General features: G+C 46.6%; 2 protein-coding genes across 2 annotated transcripts in view; both read left to right on the top strand.

Moving 5' to 3' along the window:
• The first annotated feature begins 4676 nt into the window (after window positions 1-4676).
• LOC130297599 (cytochrome P450 2H2-like) lies at window positions 4677-12101 on the top strand. Its single transcript, XM_056550250.1, has 9 exons — window positions 4677-4845; window positions 6979-7141; window positions 7239-7388; window positions 7974-8134; window positions 8280-8456; window positions 8566-8707; window positions 8787-8974; window positions 10363-10504; window positions 11571-12101. Exons 1-9 carry the CDS (start codon window positions 4684-4686, stop codon window positions 11747-11749), a joined length of 1464 nt encoding a protein of 487 aa, XP_056406225.1. The 5' UTR covers window positions 4677-4683; the 3' UTR covers window positions 11750-12101.
• A 4567-nt stretch (window positions 12102-16668) lies between these two features.
• Window positions 16669-19347, top strand: part of LOC130297595 (F-box and WD repeat domain containing protein 10B-like) — a 28812-nt gene continuing 26133 nt past the window's right edge. Inside the window, exon 1 of the mRNA XM_056550238.1 lies at window positions 16669-17345. Coding sequence (XP_056406213.1) covers window positions 16835-17345 — 511 coding nt within the window. The 5' untranslated portion in view covers window positions 16669-16834. The remainder of the gene's footprint in view (window positions 17346-19347) is intronic.

Raw genomic sequence — 19347 nt, 5'->3', positions numbered from 1 at the left:
GCAAAAAGTAACTCACTTGGGTGTACCTATAGGAGATAACCATGTTTATTTTTCCCAGAATCCCTTGTGAGAAGTAGCTCTGAAAGAAAAAAAAAAACCAATATTCGGCTACCTAGGTAAATAAAGACTTATTCATACTGATTGCAATTCCATCACTGAAATGATTTCCTAATTCATCCTACATTTCCTATGAATCCTCTGGCTGAGGGTGTGGTGTTTGATCATTGCACCTGGTGATCTAATTAGGCTGCTGGTGCTGGAGGTCACCCAGGTGAACTGATTGGACAGTTTTGCTGTGTTTTCTCATTTAAAATGTGTGTTTTAGATAAATATTGCCATGAAGCGATTTGACCTGCAACCTCTTAAAGGGGTACTCCGCTGCCTCAGTGTTCAGAACAGCGTTTTGGAGTGGGCGGTGGGGTTGTGACGTTGTCACGCCCCGTGTGCCATATGGCCACGTTCTCTCAATGTAAGTCTATGGGAGGGAGCATGGCAGCTCCTTTTTCCTCCTCGCTTCCCAAGGTTCACACGGGACATGTCTGGAGGAAACCAGGCACTGCCCATCACCTGCCCAATACCATCCCTACAGTGATCATGGTGGGGGCAGCATCATGTCTGGGGGGAAACCAGGCACTGCCCATCACCTGCCCAATACCATCCCTACAGTGATCATGGTGGGGGCAGCATCATGTCTGGGGGAAACCAGGCACTGCCCATCACCTGCCCAATACCATCCCTACAGTGATCATGGTGGGGGCAGCATCATGTCTGGAGGAAACCAGGCACTGCCCAACGCCTGCCCAATACCATCCCTACAGTGATCATGGTGGGGCAGCATCATGTCTGGGGGAAACCAGGTACTGCCCATCACCTGCCCAATACCATCCCTACAGTGATCATGGTGGGGGCAGCATCATGTCTGGGGGAAACCAGGCACTGCCCAATTCCATCCCTACAGTGATCATGGTGGGGGAAGCATCATGTCTGGGGGAAACCAGGTACTGCCCATCACCTGCCCAATACCATCCCTACAGTGATCATGGTGGGGGCAGCATCATGTCTGGAGGAAACCAGGCACTGCCCATCACTTGCCCAATACCATCCCTACAGTGATCATGGTGGGGCAGCATCATGTCTGGAGGAAACCAGGCACTGCCCATCACCTGCCCAATACCATCCCTACAGTGATCATGGTGGGGGCAGCATCATGTCTGGGGGAAATCAGGCACTGCCCATCACCTGCCCAATACCATCCCTACAGTGATCATGGTGGGGGAAGCATCATGTCTGGGGGAAACCAGGTACTGCCCATCACCTGCCCAATACCATCCCTACAGTGATCATGGTGGGGGCAGCATCATGTCTGGAGGAAACCAGGCACTGCCCATCACCTGCCCAATACGATCCCTACAGTGATCATGGTGGGGGCAGCATCATGTCTGGGTGAAACTAGGCACTGCCCATCACCTGCCCAATACCATCCCTACAGTGATCATGGTGGGGGAAGCATCATGTCTGGGGGAAACCAGGTACTGCCCATCACCTGCCCAATTCCATCCCTACAGTGATCATGGTGGGGGAAGCATCATGTCTGGGGGAAACCATGTACTGCCCATCACCTGCCCAATACCATCCCTACAGTGATCATGGTGGGGGAAGCATCATGTCTGGGGGAAACCAGGTACTGCCCATCACCTGCCCAAATACCATCCCTACAGTGATCATGGTGGGGGCAGCATCATGTCTGGAGGAAACCAGGCACTGCCCATCACCTGCCCAATACCATCCCTACAGTGATCATGGTGGGGGCAGCATCATGTCTGGAGGAAACCAGGCACTGCCCATCACCTGCCCAATACCATCCCTACAGTGATCATGGTGGGGGCAGCATCATGTCTGGAGGACACCAGGCACTGCCCAATACCATCCCTACAGGGATCATGGTGGGGGCAGCATCATGTCTGGGGGAAACCAGGTACTGCCCATCACCTGCCCAATACCATCCCTACAGTGATCATGGTGGGGGCAGCATCATGTCTGGAGGAAACCAGGCACTGCCCATCACCTGCCGAATACCATCCTTACAGCGATCATGGTGGGGGCAGCATCATGTCTGGAGAAGGGTGGGGGCAAGTAGACTATTCAGGGTTAAGGGAAAGCTGAATGAAGCAAAGTACAGAGATATTGATCTAGAACACTCTGGACCTCAGTCTGGGCCAAAGGTTCACCTTCCAAATAGACAATGACCCTAAGACAGCAAAGGAGCGGTGTAGGGACAATCCTCTAAGTTGCACGGAAATTACCAAATATTGTAGTTCAGATTCCGGCCCTAAAGCATGGCAAAGGGCATCTCCTGTACCGTCGGTGTGTGCCACACCCATGAGATTAGGTGTCACCTCTGCCCTGCTTGAAGCCTGCCAATGTCTTATCATTCACTGACTGTTGCTACATATTAACCCAACCACTGCCAAGGCAATATGACACTTCTATATAAAATGGCACTTTTGGCTAACTTTTATTGCAGGCTCCTAGCTTGTCAATCATCCTGCTGTGTGAGCCAAGAGCATGTTATAAAGCCTCAGTGTACAGAGCCCTGCTTGTCCTCAGTGTACAGAGCCCTGCTTGTCCTCAGTGTACAGAGCCCTGCTTGTCCTCAGTGTACAGAGCCCTGCTTATCCTCAGTGTACAGAGCCCTGCGTGTCCTCAGTGTACAGAGCCCTGCTTGTCCTCAGTGTACAGAGCCCTGCTTGTCCTCAGTGTACAGAGCCCTGCTTGTCCCCAGTGTACAGAGCCCTGCTTGTCCTCAGTGTACAGAGCCCTGCTTGTCCTCAGTGTACGGAGCCCTGCATGTCCTCAGTGTACGGAGCCCTGCTTGTCCTCAGTGTACGGAGCCCTGTTTGTCTTCAGTGTACGGAGCCCTGCTTGTCCTCAGTGTACAGAGCCCTGCTTGTCCTCAGTGTACAGAGCCCTGCTTGTCCTCAGTGTACAGAGCCCCGCTTGTCCTCAGTGTACAGAGCCCCGCTTGTCCTCAGTGTAAAGAGCCCCGCTTGTCCTCAGTGTACAGAGCCCCGCTTGTCCTCAGTGTACAGAGCCCCGCTTGTCCTCAGTGTACAGAGCCCTGCTTGTCCTCAGTGTACAGAGCCCTGCTTGTCCTTAGTGTGCAGAGCCCCGCTTGTCCTCAGTTTACAGAGCCCTGCTTGTCCTCAGTGTACAGAGCCCTGCTTGTCCTCAGTGTACAGGGCTCCGCTTGTCCTCAGTGTACAGAGCCCTGTTTGTCCATCCACACTTCAGTGTTTTTGGACTCCTCACAGAGACACAGATGCAATTGCTGCAGGGACAAAAATAAACACATTTTGTAACCAAGGTATATTACAAATTTACATATAATGGTATTATCTACATTGTATAAAATATGTTGACAACAGGTACACTTTAAATAATGATGGACCATAGAATAATGAAATGTTCTACAACTTACTTAAGGGTAAGGGACCTCTGGTCGTTGTCTCATCAGACCCCCTGAACTACCGGTAACTATATTTTAGCCACTTTAGATCCCATGATTGACTTTGATCTAAACGATCATGTCGGGCATAGGAGTGATGGGCGATGCCCGTCATTAGTGGTAAGTTCTGGCTGCTTATAGCAGCCATTTATCACCTGCTTTGAAGTGAGCTTAGGAGCTTCACAGCCTCATTGCGGGCTGAGGGCGTGCATGTACATCCTGCGTCTTCTAGGGGTTTAAGCGTGCCAGTCATATCACAGAAAATTATAATGCTTATAAATGTTACTCACTAGGTCATGCAGATGCTTTACATGTCTTTCTTTATGTGCCTAGCTTCTGTATTTGGCTCACAAATCCCTCCATTCTGCTGCTCACTCATTCTGACATCCGGTGTTCAGGAAGGGGCATGTACGAGCCAAGCACTCAGCCCGCCTTCACTCACCATGCATTTGCTAAGTCTGCTGTGCTGGGTCTCTTCATCTAATCAATGCAGGCTGCACTGTAACCCCCGCCTTTCCGTTTTCATGATGCAGTCTGATAGGACAGGAGTGAGCACAGAGGAGTGCTAGTCCCACCCTCACTCCCTGGACTTTTTACCGGCCTGTGCTTTAGTTGGGACAAAGACAGTGCTGCAGGCTCAGATTATGTTCTGGACGGTATGGGGCCCCCTAGTGGCCTTTTTATTTTTATAATAAACCATGATTTTTATAAAAAGGAGAAAACATTTTTTTATAAAGTATATTAGAAAGGTTAATGTAGAGACATTTTATAAAATTCGGTAGGTGTCTGAGTAGTCATAGAGTGAGCCAGGAGAAGTGCGCGCAAATCAATGGGACCCTTCTAGTGATCGTTCGGGGTCTGAACACTCTGACTCTGACTGATCACAATCTTTTAAAGCGACAGGTACACTTTAACATGTGTGTATATGCTACACTGCCATTTCTGCATACATTGAAGTCTTATGGATGCGTAAGGGATAACAGCTGCCTTTTTTTGTGAGCCCTGTCCCGTTGACTTCACTAGGACTCTATGCAGAGCAGGTTTCACTCGCTTTTGTCAGATTATAATTGTAGGGGAGAGTTTACACTCAGAGGAGGAGTCGCTCACTGGTGGAGTATTAAAAACTCGGCCCCCAGGGGCAGAACGCAGCACACGGAGATATAGTCCACAGGAGAAACATGCTGTCTGCTCTGCTGGTCGGACTCTTCACAGTCCTGGTCTACGTCTTCGTATCTGCCAGGAGGAAAAGACGAAACTTACCCCCGGGGCCGACTCCATTGCCTATTATCGGCAACCTGCACCAGATCAATAAAACCAGACCTTACGAAACTTTCACCGAGGTAGGTCGCTTATGACTCACCTATGACTTCGATTAACTACTCTTGATGGATTGGTCATATCTGCTAATGGCTAATCATGGCTAATCGATCCTACAGTATTAGGGTGTAAATGATAGAATTAAAGCTATGGGTTCCCCTAACCTAGTGTTTCGAAACCGGCGAGCCTCCAGCTGTTGCAAAACTACAATTCCCAGAATGCCCGGACAGCCGTTGGCTGTCCGGGCATGCTGGGAATTGTAGTTTTGCAACAGCTGGAGGCACCCTGATTGGGAAACACTGTCCTAACCTCCGGCACAGCAAGCAGTGGTGGAAGGAACCAGAAAAGCCTCAATGTACTGTACTGTACAAAGTGGGTAGGGCTCCAAACAGTAAACATGGCCGCCCTATGTTGTTTATATAGCAGAGACTCAGTGCAAGATCCCTAGTTCAATTCTGAAGTCTTCACAGAGAAGTTACCGCAAAAAAGGTTCCCATGCCAGAAAACACACAGGACGCACCCTACCTGTAATATGAGAATGTGCGCTATGTACCTCCCTATGTAGAAGTGCAGCTTGAAGATCCCTAAATCCCAGTACAGCATCAGTCCAATGGCCCCCGACATGTCCTTTACAGCAAAAGGTCCCCCACCCAATCCTCCAGATCAACCACCAAGAGTCCAGGATTTAAAAAATAAATAAAAAATTCCCGTTCTATTCCAATGACGTACATGAAAAAAACCTGAAATGTTGGTGGGCCTGGAGGACATGGGTTGGGGACCACCAATTTACGGTACTGCCTCATACATCAAGACCCGGATATAACTGCAACCTCTGAACCCCCTACAGCCACATTACAAGTTGTATGTAGTACCAGTGGAGTACATAGAAGAAAGGGGGTCCGCATAGTAAACATCAAAACGGGCCTCCTATTATGGAGTCTGATTTTGCCCCCCGACCCCCAGGACAGAAGGGTCTGGTATTTATTTCCCATTGCTTTCCATGACCCGGAGATCGTGCCCCCGAAATACAGGTTAGGTGAAAATGCAATTGAACAGCAAGGATCAGGAGGGAGAAGAAGGGGGGGGATTGAAATGGCACAGAGGGTGATAAGGGGGTGGAATTAAATGGCACAGGGGGATCGGGGGAGGCATGATGTGGCACAAAAGGGGGGGGGGGTTGAAGGGGGGAATAAAATTACACAGGGGAAATCGGGGGGGGGGGGCAGGGGGTCGTATGATGTGGCACAGGGGGTGATCATGAGAGGAAATAAAGTGGCTCAGGGTGACGAAACGGCACAGGGGCTGATAAAGGGGGAATGAAATGGCTCAGGGGTGGGATCAAGGGGGTATGATGTGGCACAGGGGGAGTAATAAAGTGGCATTGGGGGCATCAAAAGGGGGAATTTAGTAGCACTAGTGGGGCAAGGGGTGATAAAGGGGGAATGAAATGGAACAGAGGCTGAAAAAGGGGGGATGAAGGGCACAGGGCGTGATAAAGGGAGGATGAAATGGAACAGGGGCTGATGAAATGGCAGAGGTGCTGATGAAGGGGGGATGAAATGGCACAGGGGGTGGTGAAATGGCAGAGGGGCTGATGAATGGGGTGGTGAAATGGCACAGGGAGTGGTGAAGGAGGGGGGATAAAATAGCTCAGGGGGTGAGGAAGGGAGGGATGAAATGGCTCAGGGGGTAATAAAGGGGGTAAAAAGGCTCAGGGGGGGGTAGCAGCCACATTTCTAATGCTGATACTTGATACTGGTATGATGTTGTGGGTCGAAGTGTCGTAGCATTTGGCGGTAGTGTGTGCAATTGGTGGCGAGGAGTGTGTCACCAAACTATACACATGTAAAAGGGTGTCACCAACATAAAAAGCTCTGTCATAGACAAATGCAGTGATTGATAGCCGGAGAGCGAAGTCCCCGCTACCGCACACTTCCCAGGCTTATGACCTGAAATAGAGTGTCAGGACTGATATCCGGTGCGATCTAAACTTTTGACATGTCTGGATGACATAAAACTTTTTTTTAAATGACAGTAATGCTTTAGTGCAGAACATACATACATATATATATATATATGTATATATATATATATATTATATATTTATATAATGTTTAAGTTTTAGTTGCATCAAGCTCATTCTGATGTCTTTCCAGCTCGGGGAGAAGTATGGAAGCGTCTACACAATCTACATGGGTAGGAAACCGGTGGTGGTTCTGTATGGCTACGATACACTGAAGGAGGCCCTGCTGGGACAGGCTGATGATTTTAGCGGGAGGGACGTTTCGCCGGTTTTTCAAAAGATTGCCCGGCACAAAGGTGAAAATCCATCAGAGCCGTCATGTGGGACCAGTGACAATGCAATCCTGGTTGACTTTAAAGGACTTCTATTTACTCAACCCTTATCTTCTTTTAGGTATGGTCTTTTCTAACGGACCTGAGTGGAAACACCACCGAAAGTTTGCTGTGACCACCCTGCGGACCTTTGGGTTGGGTAGGAGAAGCATTGAAGAAAGAGTGCTTGAGGAGGCCAAGTTTCTGGTGGAGCTCTTCAAGGAGCGCAATGGTAATGCTACTTTTATACGTCATTGATTGAATTTTCTGATATATTGCCTGATATATTGACTGATATAATGGTGTAATGTGGGAGGGTACAGCAGTGTGTGGTTGTATATTTATCTCACATGATACTATGAGGTTTACAGTGAACGACCCAGGTTGAGAGCCAGGACTACCTAGGTTTCTGCACAGCAGGAGACCCTGACAAGACTAGCTGGTTGTAGTCTCCTCTCACGGAATGTTCTAGTAGCTTCTAAAAGCCTGTGTGTGGAGGATCATGTGACCTGTCTCTCATATGCCAACATATTATCCACCAGAGGTGGCAACACAGAGAATATAAACCATTGTACATCCTATCTCTTTCAATGTATACACAGATTATGCATCATAAAGAAATACAGACATGTCAGACATGTTTTGACTGTACCCGTACTGGATTATACAGACAGGGGTGGATTTTCTGCCAAACGACAACCTAGCGAGTAGATCGGGTACCGGATACTGTAGTACTGTTAGCAATGGTCCAAGGCCCCTTTGTTCTGGTTATGTGTTGTTTGCTCTTATATGATATATTATGTTCTTTTTCCTCCAGGGAAACCTTTTAATCCAGGTCCTGAGGTGACAGCTGCAGTTTCCAATGCGATCTGCTCCATCGTGTTCGGAGATCGGTTCGATACACAAGATAAAACCTTCCAGACCTTGCATAACATGATCAACGAGAACCTATCCTTCCTGGGGAAAAGGGGATTTCAGGTAAGATGGGCAAATAGATTCATCAGCATGATCCTACACCCATCAGGTGGGTTTCCATGGATTATGTACCTCTTAAACTAGCAAAAAGGCCATTGCCCATATGTGGGTGGAGTAACTGACCATCTTCTGTATCTGTACATGACAGCTTTACAATGCATTTCCTGAGATTCTAAAATGGCTTCCTGGAGAACACAACAAGATCTTCCAGAATGCCACCATGCTGCAGACGTTCCTCAGAGGTCTCATTGAAAAGCACGTTCTGACCCGTGACACCAACTGCCCCAGAGATTTTGTGGACTCTTTCTTGAATAAAATAGACGAGGTAAATCAATCTCCTTTACCAGTTGTCACCGCTATGGAAAGATGGTGGATATAGTTGCACTGGATTACTACAGCCTTGGGTCATATCTTGCCACGTTTTGTTTCCTTAGGAAGCCAAAAACCAAAATCCGCACTTTACACTGGAAAGTTTCACCATGACCACCTTCAATCTGTTTATTGCCGGGACCGGAACTACTGCCTCAACCATCCGCTGGGCCATTAAGTTTATGTTGGAATATCCAGAAATCCAGAGTAAGTTAGAGTGTAGTAGTGAATTTGCTGTCACCTCTTCTTCCTGCTGGAATTTCTTATTCGTTTGTGTTTACTGCAGAAAAGGTGCAGGATGAAATAGATCTCGTGATCGGATCGGAGAGATGGCCTTCCCTGGAGCACCGCGTGTCTCTGCCATATACCGATGCTGTGCTCCATGAGGTGCAGCGATATGCAAGCATTATTCCTAATGGCCTTCCCCATGCTGCCTTGAGTGATATCAAATTTAAAGATTACACAATCCCAAAGGTAAGAGAGGTGGTGGACGGTAAGGTGTACAGTGATATACAGATCCTAGAAAAAGTAAAACGTTAACCCCTTGGAATTACCTCTATAGATTAGTATTAAATGTGGACTCATTGTTAAGTTGGGACCAAAGACAAACACAACCTAACTAAAATAATAACATATTAACACATAGTTGTACACTTCATGTATTTTCTCAAGCACATTGAATAAACATCCACAATGCAGGGAGAAATACTTAGTAAACTGTTTTGGAATTACCTTGGTTTCTGCATTGATCACTAACAGGGCTGTACTATTTGGGGAAAAAGTCATATTTTGATCATGGAGGTAAATATTGTGACATAATAAAGAAATGGTGAAATCCCCATCCATTTCATGTCCAATTACTCCCCCCCCCCCCCATGCCATTAGCCATAATTCTAATATGGTGCTGGGGTGCAGGGGAAAAATAAAAAACCTGATGCTTACCTAGCCCCAGGCTCTTGTTGGTCTGCTGCAGCTCCCTTTCTCCTTTGTGCAGTCCAGTTGTCTCCTGTGCGTCCTTCTTTAGAGATAAGCAGATGGCTGCAGGACCTTCCCGCTCAGCTAATCACTTGCTGAGACAGGCCCCCCGCAGATAAAAGTGATTGGCTGAGTGGGAAGGTGCTGCAACCAGCTGCTTGTCACAGAAGGAGGAGACACAGAGTAGACACAGGGACTGCACAGAGAAGAATGGGAGTTGCAGCAAACCAAAGGGGGACAAGAGCTAGGTAAGTATCAGGTTTTTTTAGGTTTCCCCCTGCGCCCCATCATATTCCACACAATGGGGTCAGGTGGGAGGTAGGGGAAAGCTGCACATACACAGGAGTCAGGTGGGAGGTAGTGGACGCCGGACACACAAGGGGTCAGGTTTGAGGTAGTGGACAGCTGGACACACACAGCAGTGGGGTCTGGTGCAAGACCACAATTCAATTTTAAGGAAATAATCGCAGCACTTTGCACCACACATGGCCAATATTGCAATTTGATTGCTTTTGGGATGAATCATTCAGCCCTAATGACTAATGAAATGTGGTCTAATTGTTTTCTATTATAAAAAAAAAACCTTGTTCCTAAACCAACAACACACTTTTATTGAGCACATTATGTAAACATCCACAGTGCAGGGAGAAATAGTACAAATAGACTTCTCCAGGAGCAGAGATGAGACTGGTGCAGGTTTCACAGGTACATTACCTACTAAATAACCGTATAGAGCTCTCCGATATGTTCTGTGTGGCTCAGGGACTATGGTAACTCTGCACAGAATAGCAGCTTACACTTACACTGATGTGTTTGGGATTAATATGTTGTCAATGATCCCCTGCATCTATATGAAAACCATTTTTGCATTCTCCTTGTTCTTACAGGATACGACAATTATCACATTTTTACACTCCGCTCTGTATGACAAAAAATATTGGGATAAACCCGATGAATTCAACCCCGACCGCTTCCTGGATGAGAATGGGAGGTTTGTGAAGAATGAAGCTTTCATACCGTTCGGAGCAGGTAAAGTATTATTTCGGGAAGTTCACAGTGGTCACTGCTGGTTTCCTAGACTAAAGAACACCTTAACCCCTTTTGTGCTGCTATGCGATTTCGCTCATTCTATACAGCTGTCTCTTCCCCATTTGCACATGCACGCTCGGATCAGATGTGCGCACATGCACGTTCGGATCAGATGTGCGTATATGTGTTGTCAATGGAGAGAGGGAATTCATAATATATCTGTATATGGGTAAGAGCTCTTCTTTTTTCTGATCTCCAAATCCACCACTAGGGTGAGCTCAGGAGCTAACTGTATACACATTTATTACTGAGTTCTATAGGAACTGTATAAACCTATATAATCTGGCCATACATTATGTATAGGCTGATTTTAACCCGTTTTGGCTGACCATTCGTGTTTTTTCGTAACAAATTTCTTTGGATTTTCCGACCATTGTCAGGTTTAGTTGGAAAGTTGACCAGGCCAAATGACAGATATGTATCCCATTGATGGAATCGCGGACAATACCACAGGTCCCCATACACGTTAGGGAAAAATGGGCCCAAGCTAACAATTTCATTAGGAACTGCTGATTGTCTAATATAGTGTTTGCTATCCAGGGTGCCTCTAGCTGTTGCAAAACTACAACTCCCAGCATGCTCAAAGTTGTAGTTTTGCAACAGCTTGGGACACACTGTTTGAAAAACACTGCTCTGTATGAGCCAGAGCTCTTTTTTTTCTGATCTCCAAATCCACCACTAGGGTGAGCTCAGGAGCTAACTGTATACACACTTATTACTAAATTCTGTATAAGTCTATGTAATCTGTTCATACACTAGAGATGATGTAAAGGCTGATTTAAACCCTTTTTGGCCTACCATGCGTGATATGCATTTGTAACTGTCAGCCGTTGGATGTCCAGGCATGCTGGGAGTTGTAGTTTTGCAACAGCTGGAGGCACATTGGTTGGGAAACACTGGCTCTAGGCTATGGCTTGGAGTTTGTATAATTGAAATGGAACCCCAGTCCCATATAGAGATATGTTACCCTATTGGTCACATTGCTAATAATGTCTATTTATTGCAGGTAAAAGGGTGTGTATTGGCGAATCTTTGGCCAAAACGGAGCTCTTCATCTATATGGTCAGTTTCCTGCAGAAGTTCAACCTAAAATTTCCTCCAGGGGAACGAGGACCGATCGGGTTAATGCCGGGGGGGACCCGCGATCCGGAGACCTTTAATATCTGTGCAGAATGGCGCCTTTGAGCAACAAGCAATGAACAATGCGTTTTATTATCTGTTCATGTCATGTTGGGTTGGGTTGGCCTCCAAAAATAACCTTTGGCCTGGTGCTGGGGATCTAAGGCAGTGTTCACACGGATGAATTTCCGAACGTAATTCCGCTTAGAAATGAGAGTCCTATCAATGGGATTCCGCTGCACAGTCCACACTACGGAATGTCAGTGGCGGAAATTCTGCCACCAAAAGGATGATCTTGGTCATTCTTTAGACTGAATACGTTGCAGTCTATGGTGACGGCATAGACTGCGCAATTCTAGCACTGACTAAATCATTCCAGCCATAGATTTCTCAATATGAACACAGCCTAAGACCAAGGTTATACACAGATATAAATGAATATATATATATATATATATATATATATATATATATATATATATGAATGACTATTTTCTATTACTTTTTATATTGATATAATTGAATATATATATATATATATATATATATATAAAAAGATAAAAAATACAGTGTTTTCTGGTTGGATGTATCTGGCAAAAGAAATACTTAAAGGGGTACTCCATTGGGAAAAAAAATATTTTAAATCAACTGATGCCAGAAAGTTAAACAGATTTGTAAATTACTTGTATATAAAGATCTTAATGCTTCCAGTACTTATCAGCTGCTGTATGCGAGGAAGTTGTGTAGTTCTTTCTATTCTGACCATAGTGCTCTCTGCTGCCACCTCTGTCCATGTCAGGAACTGTCCAGAGCAGGAGCAAATCCCCATAGCAAACCTCCCCTGCTCTGGACAGTTCCTCACACGGACAGAGGTGTCAGCAGAGAGCACTGTGGTCATATTGGAAAGAACTACACAACTTCCTGTGGAGCATACAGCAGCTGATAAGTCCTGGAAGGATTAAGATTTTTATATAGAAGTAATTTACAAATCTGTCTAACTTTCTGGCACCAGCAGATTTGAGAACATTTTGTTTTACTCTTAAGTACCCCTTTAAAACCTTTCTGAATAAAGTTTTTTATAACCAGGCGTCACCAGCAGGGGGCGAGCTCTGTACGAGGGCAGCTGGCAGCACTCTCATTTTTCTAGTTACTTTATGTCACCACTTTTGGATATTGACAGGACTAAGATGGTGCTTGGTATTACGAGAAGCTCTGACATCCATTTTGTATTTTCATGCAATTGATCACATTTATTATTTTTCTATTAAAAAATGAATTTAACAAATAATAATATTGTTGATGGTCATTTTGCAAAATAGAGGAAGAAAATGGACCGGGACGGCTTGTATGATGGGAAACCAGAGAATTAGGAGAAGAATAGGGAGCGAGGAGTATAATGCTCCATTGACCTTAATGTCACAGCAAACAGTGATCACTTATAAGATCACAGAAACAATACATGTCAAAAGTTTTCATCAACCAGGGTCTAGATGCTAAGAGTCGTTAGAGTCGGGAGAAGCGCTCTGCAGTGCACTTCCCTCCCCAGCTTTCTGGGTTCCCTGGGAGGTAAAATAGAGGAAAGGGGGGTGGGGGTAAAGGGGAAAAAGAGGAATGTAGAGTGGGGAGGTAAAAAGGAGAAAGAGAGGGGGAGGCTGGAAAAAAGAGGAAAGGAGCGGGCAGGAAAAAATGGAAAGGGAGGGTCGGGGAGGGAAAAAAGAGGAGGGGTGGGGGTAGGGAAAAAAAATTTAAATAAAAAAGAGAAAAGCAGGATGGATGATAATAAAAAAGATGGGGGAGGAGCAAGAAGAAAGGCGATGTGGGAAAAATTGAAGAGGGGGAAACAGGTGAGAAAAGGTGAAAAAAGAGGAAGGCACTGAAAACTGGTAAAAGGAAAGGCAGGGGAGACAGGAAAGAGTCAGGCAGGGGAGACAGGAAAGAGTCAGGCAGGGGAGACAGGAAAGAGTCAGGCAGGGGAGACAGGAAAGAGTCAGGCAGGGGAGACAGGAAAAAGTCAGGCAGGGGAGACAGGAAAGAGTCAGGCAGGGGAGACAGGAAAGAGTCAGGCAGGGGAGAAAGGAAAGAGTCAGGCAGGGGAGACAGGAAAGAGTCAGGCAGGGGAGACAGGAAAGAGTCAGACAGGGGAGACAGGAAAGAGTCAGGCAGGGGAGAAAGGAAAGAGTCAGGCAGGGGAGAATGGAAAGAGTCAGGCAGGGGAGACAGGAAAGAGTCAGGCAGGGGAGACAGGAAAGAGTAAGGCAGGGGAGACAGGAAAGAGTCAGGCAGGTGAGACAGGAAAGAGTCAGGTAGGAGAGACAGGAAAGAGTCAGGCAGTGGAGACAGGAAAGAGTCAGGTAGGAGAGACCGGAAAGAGTCAGGCAGTGGAGACAGGAAAGAGTCAGGCAGGAGGGACAGGAAAGAGGCAGGCAGGGGAAAGAGTGAGGAAGGAGAGCCAGGAAAGAGCCAGGCAGGGGAGACAGGAAAGAGTCAGGCAGGGGAGACAGGAAAAAGTCAGGCAGGAGAGACAACCAAGAGTCAGGCAGGGGAGACAACAAAGAGTCAGGCAGGGGAGACAACAAAGAGTCAGGCAGGGAGAGACAGGATAGAGTCAGGCAGGAGAGACATGAAAGAGTCAGGTAGGAGAGACAGGAAAGAGTCAGGCAGGAGAGACAGGAAAGAGTCAGGTAGGAGAGACAGGAAAGAGTCAGGTAGGAGAGACAGGAAAGAGTCAGGTAGAAGAGACAGGAAATAGTCAGGTAGGAGAGACAGGAAAGAGTCAGGCAGGAGAGACAGGAAATAGGTAGGAGAGGCAGGAAAGAGTCAGGCAGGGGAGACAGGAAAGGCAAGGGGGGAGGGAAAAAAATAAAAAAGTTGAGTGGTGTATAGATTGTAGGATAGGATAGGAATTAAATACCGAGGGGTGTACAGGCAGCCGGAAAAGGTGGAGACCAGGGACACAGGACGGGCAGGAGACAGTACTAGAGATATATAGAGAACACATAACAGGGATAAGAAGAAGAGCAGAGGAGGCCGGAGCACAGGACGAGGTTATAGGAAGTTCTTGTATAGAAACAATCCCATCTCTTATTCTCCATTACTGCCGCCTGCTTGTATGCAGCCAACTCTATCCTACATACAGAGTCACTGTATACAGGTAATGCCTGTCACTGTATACAGGTAATGCCTGTCACTGTATACAGGTAATGCCTGTCACTGTATACGGGTAATGCATGTCATTGTATACGGGTAATGCCTGTCCCTGTAAACAGGTAATGCCTGTCACTGTATACGGGTAATGGCTGTCACTGTATACGGGTAATGCCTGTCACTGTATACAGGTAATGCCTGTCACTGTATACGGGGAATGCCTGTCACTGTATACAGGTAATGCCTGTCACTACATACAGAGTCACTGTATACGGGTAATGCCTGTCACTGTAGATGGGTAATGCCTGTCACTGTATACAGGTAATGCCTGTCACTGTATATGGGTAATGCCTGTCACTGTATACAGGTAATGCATGTCACTGTATACGGGTAATGTCTGTCACTGTATACAGGTAATGCCTGTCACTGTATATGGGTAATGCCTGTCACTGTATACAGGTAATGTCTGTCACTGTATACGGGTAATGCCTGTCACTGTATACGGGTAATGCCTGTCACTATATACAGGTAATGTCTGTCACTGCATATGGGTAATGTCTGTCACTGTATACGGGTAGTGTCTTAGTGTCTGTCACTGTATATGGGTAATGCATGTCACTGTATACGGGTAATGCCTGTCACTGTATACGGGTAATGTCTGTCACTGTATACGGGTAATGCCTGTCACTGTATACGGGTAATGCCTGTCACTGTATACGGGTAATGCCTGTCACTGTATACGGGTAATGTCTGTCACTGTATACGGGTAATGTCTGTCACTGTATACGGGTAATGCACGTCACTGTATACGAGTAATGCCTGTCACTGTATACGGGTAATGTCTGTCACTGTATACGGGTAATGCCTGTCACTGTATACGGGTAATGCCTGTCACTGTATACGGGTAATGCCTGTCACTGCATACGGGTAATGCCTGTCACTGTATACGGTAATGCCTGTCACTGTATACGGGTAATGCCTGTCACTGTATACGGGTAATGCCTGTCACTGTATATGGGTAATGTCTGTCACTGTATATGGGTAATGCCTGTCACTGTATACAGGTAATGTCTGTCACTGTATATGGGTAATGTCTGTCACTGTATATGGGTAATGTTTGTCACTGTATACGGGTAATGTCTGTCACTGTATATGGGTAATGCCTGTCACTGTATACAGGTAATGCCGGTCACTGTATACGGGTAATGCCTGTCACTGTATACGGGTAGTGTTTGTCACTGTATACGGGTAATATCTGTCTCTGTATACGAGTAATGCCTGTCACTGTATACAGGTAATGTCTGTTACTGTATACAGGTAGTGTCTGTCACTGTATACGGGTAATGTCTGTCACTGTATACGGGTAATGTCTGTCACTGTATACGGGTAATGTCTGTCACTGTATACGGGTAATGCCTGTCACTGTATACGGGTAGTGTCTGTCACTGTATACGGGTAATGCCTATCACTGTATACGGGTAATGCCTGTCACTGTATACGGGTAATGCCTGTCACTGTATATGGGTAATGCCTGTTACTGTATACGGGTAATGTCTCTCACTGTATACGGGTAATGCCTGTCACTGTATACGGGTAATGCCTATCACTGTATACAGGTAATGCCTGTCACTGTATACGGGTAATGTCTGTCACTGTATACGGGTAATGCCTGTCACTGTATACGGGTAGTGTCTGTCACTGTATACGGGTAATGCCTGTCTCTGTATACAGTAATGACATGACACTGAATCCGCTGCTAGTCTACTATAATACTTACAGCACTGGCTCAGGGGCCTTTTGTAGGATAATTACAGTACTCTCCGTCTCCTTGGAGGCATCAACAATAGGGCGACATTACTGCAAACAGCAGCTGTCCTGAGATTGAATCTGACAGTAGGCGCTGGCTGAGAACCCTGATTTATTGGGCACAATGGGCACCGATACGGTCCTGGCCAGGCTGTAGTAAATTCCATGCAAAGTATTTATTTTTGATCCTTTGGTTGTGACATGGAAGCCATGGAGATATCAGAGTTCAGACTACAATGTGCCCCAGACCTGCGCTGTGAGAACCAGTCATCACGAATGCCACTCTGCCAAGTGTGCGAGACGTGTGTCCTGGCCACCAAGCTCGCCCTCACCAAAGAACTGTTTATAAGAGCTGGGCATGGCTCCCAAAGAAAGTTCTTATTCGGGGTCATCAGGAGGTTCAGGAGCCTGGATCTACTGGTTCATATGGAGAAGGTGCTGGAGCCAGCTCTGGGCAAGGACTTCACCTATAGCCGCTCACGGATCAACCCCAGCCTGGCACAGGACTTCAGTACCAGCAGTTCGGACCGGGCACTAAACAAGCACGAGCTGCACCTGTTCATGATGGAAACTTGGGAATGGTTCGGGAGCGGAACGTATTGGACCAAAGCGAATTACGCCCTACATCTCCTCCAGATGTGCAGCTCCCACCTACTGCTAAGTGCTGCCAACCTGATCCATGTCCTCATCGGCCAGGAGGGGCAACAGGCAGGTGAGCAACAGATTAAACCCCTACAAGTCAGGGTACGGGTGGGTGCAGTTATCTTTATAGAAAATATATTACAATATACTCCATACAATCTATCTCCATAAGATGGTTAATGTTTTCCTATATATATATATATATATGTGTGTGTGTGTGTTCAATGACTGGAGACCCAGTCTGCAAGACAGATGATGAGGGTAGTAGTTCTGTCTGGTCACGGAATAGTTCCCTATAATCCACTAGGTCTCCCACGCTCCCCTAGACTGGCCCAGTGAAATGGTGCTGTATAAATGATGACAGTAATATTTCCCTAAGGCAGGGTATTAGCTCTAGCCAGAAGCCCACTGAAGTCCTAGTGTCTTGAAGTCCTAGCTATGTAACTTACACAAAGGCTGTGTTTCTACCTTCTTTTCTTCACTTGCTGATCTCAGATAGGGAACCAGGTTAAAGTGGTGTCCAGGACTATGTTCTAAGCAGGGGCTTGTACTGCCCCATAGCTGACCTGGACTCCTGACAGGGATATTTAATGGCGTCAGACTCTTTCCCCTCTTTTTTACCCTGTACACTAAAAAACCCCACAAAACTTCCTCTTCTTCTCAGCAGAGAGGCTAGACCACAGCAAGCTTCTCTTCTTGACCCGCCAAAAGAATGAATAAGTTCATTCTTTTGGCGAAATTCTACCCGCAATGCATTGCCATTCATGGGGACGGTGAATGCCCGGGTGGTCCTAGCGCTGATTGATATTGGCAGCGCCTACTGCGCAAGAAATGTTCTTAGTGTGCACATACACACAAGCGTTTTGTCGTTGGTTGGTTGGTTGGCTGCATGCTGGTTCTTTTGTTGGGCAAATTAACATTTCTAGTAATTGTTCCTGGTAACCGCCCCATGTAAATAGGTCCTAGGTTAAATGCAACAAAATACAAAGTGCGAATCTGGCTTTAGTAGGTGTCATAGGATCCGATTAGCTTTGTTCTGTGAATGCAGCCTGACCTACAGAAATGTAAACCGATCAGTCTCCCTACCTGGAAGCCGTGACCGTATGACCGTACGCTGCCGTCATGACTACTGTTATTGCTGCATGAATCTTTAATCTGCCCTCTGGTGCATCCATTTCCCTGGAGAGGCCTGGTTTCACTCAACTTTCACTTGACTCTCAGCGCTCGTCTCTGCATCTGTCAAACAATATTAAAGACCATTAGAAAGATAAGGAGCACTCAGCACTCTCCACCTCCCCCTGTTTCCAGACAGCACCACTTTTGTCCTCAGGCTGTATGTAATACTACAGCCTAGTATAATGAAAAGTAAGTGGAGTCGGGTTGTAATACCACACACAACCTGAGGTCAGGTTTGGCACTGTTTTTGAAAGATAGCAGTTTGAGGGTACGTTTACAATATGGAATGTCTGTCCGGACATTCCATGCACAACGGGCACCACTCGGACATGCACCGTCACCATTGATGGCAATGCATATCCGAGCAGATTCTGCCAAAAGTTTATTCTTTCGGTGGAGTCTGGAATTTAAATTTCTGCGGCAGAATTTTTCTCCACAGAAATTCAGCAGTGTGCACGTTGAGCAGCAAAATCCCATTGAAGACAAGGCTGCTGCTCCGGAATTCTATAGAGTGAAAGTGCCCTTACTGGTAGTCAATAACCCCTTTAAAACAATCACATTCACTCACACAACTAGGGGGTAGCACCTTATATGGGGATTTCTACAGCCAAAGCTCTATTCCGACTACTGTCAGAGACTCCACACTAACTCCCCCGCACCCCCCTAATCTGGAGCAGTGAAATGGTGCTGTACAAATGATGGCAGTAATGCATCTCTAGGGCAGGGTACTAGGCTTGGCCAGAAGCCCACTGATGTCCTGGTGTCATGCTATGGAGCCTTTATGTAACTTTCTCCTTTCTTTCTTTCCTTTACTTGCTGCTCTCAGATAGGGGACCATGTTGACGTAGTGCCCAGGACCATGTTCTCAGCCTGGTACTGCACATAGCTGACTTGGA

Source organism: Hyla sarda, chromosome 13, assembly GCF_029499605.1.
Source record: "Hyla sarda isolate aHylSar1 chromosome 13, aHylSar1.hap1, whole genome shotgun sequence".
In the NCBI taxonomy this organism is placed as follows: Eukaryota; Metazoa; Chordata; class Amphibia; order Anura; family Hylidae; genus Hyla; species Hyla sarda.
The sequence above is the reverse complement of the archived record's forward strand: the minus strand, read 5'-3'. Positions and strand labels throughout refer to the sequence as shown.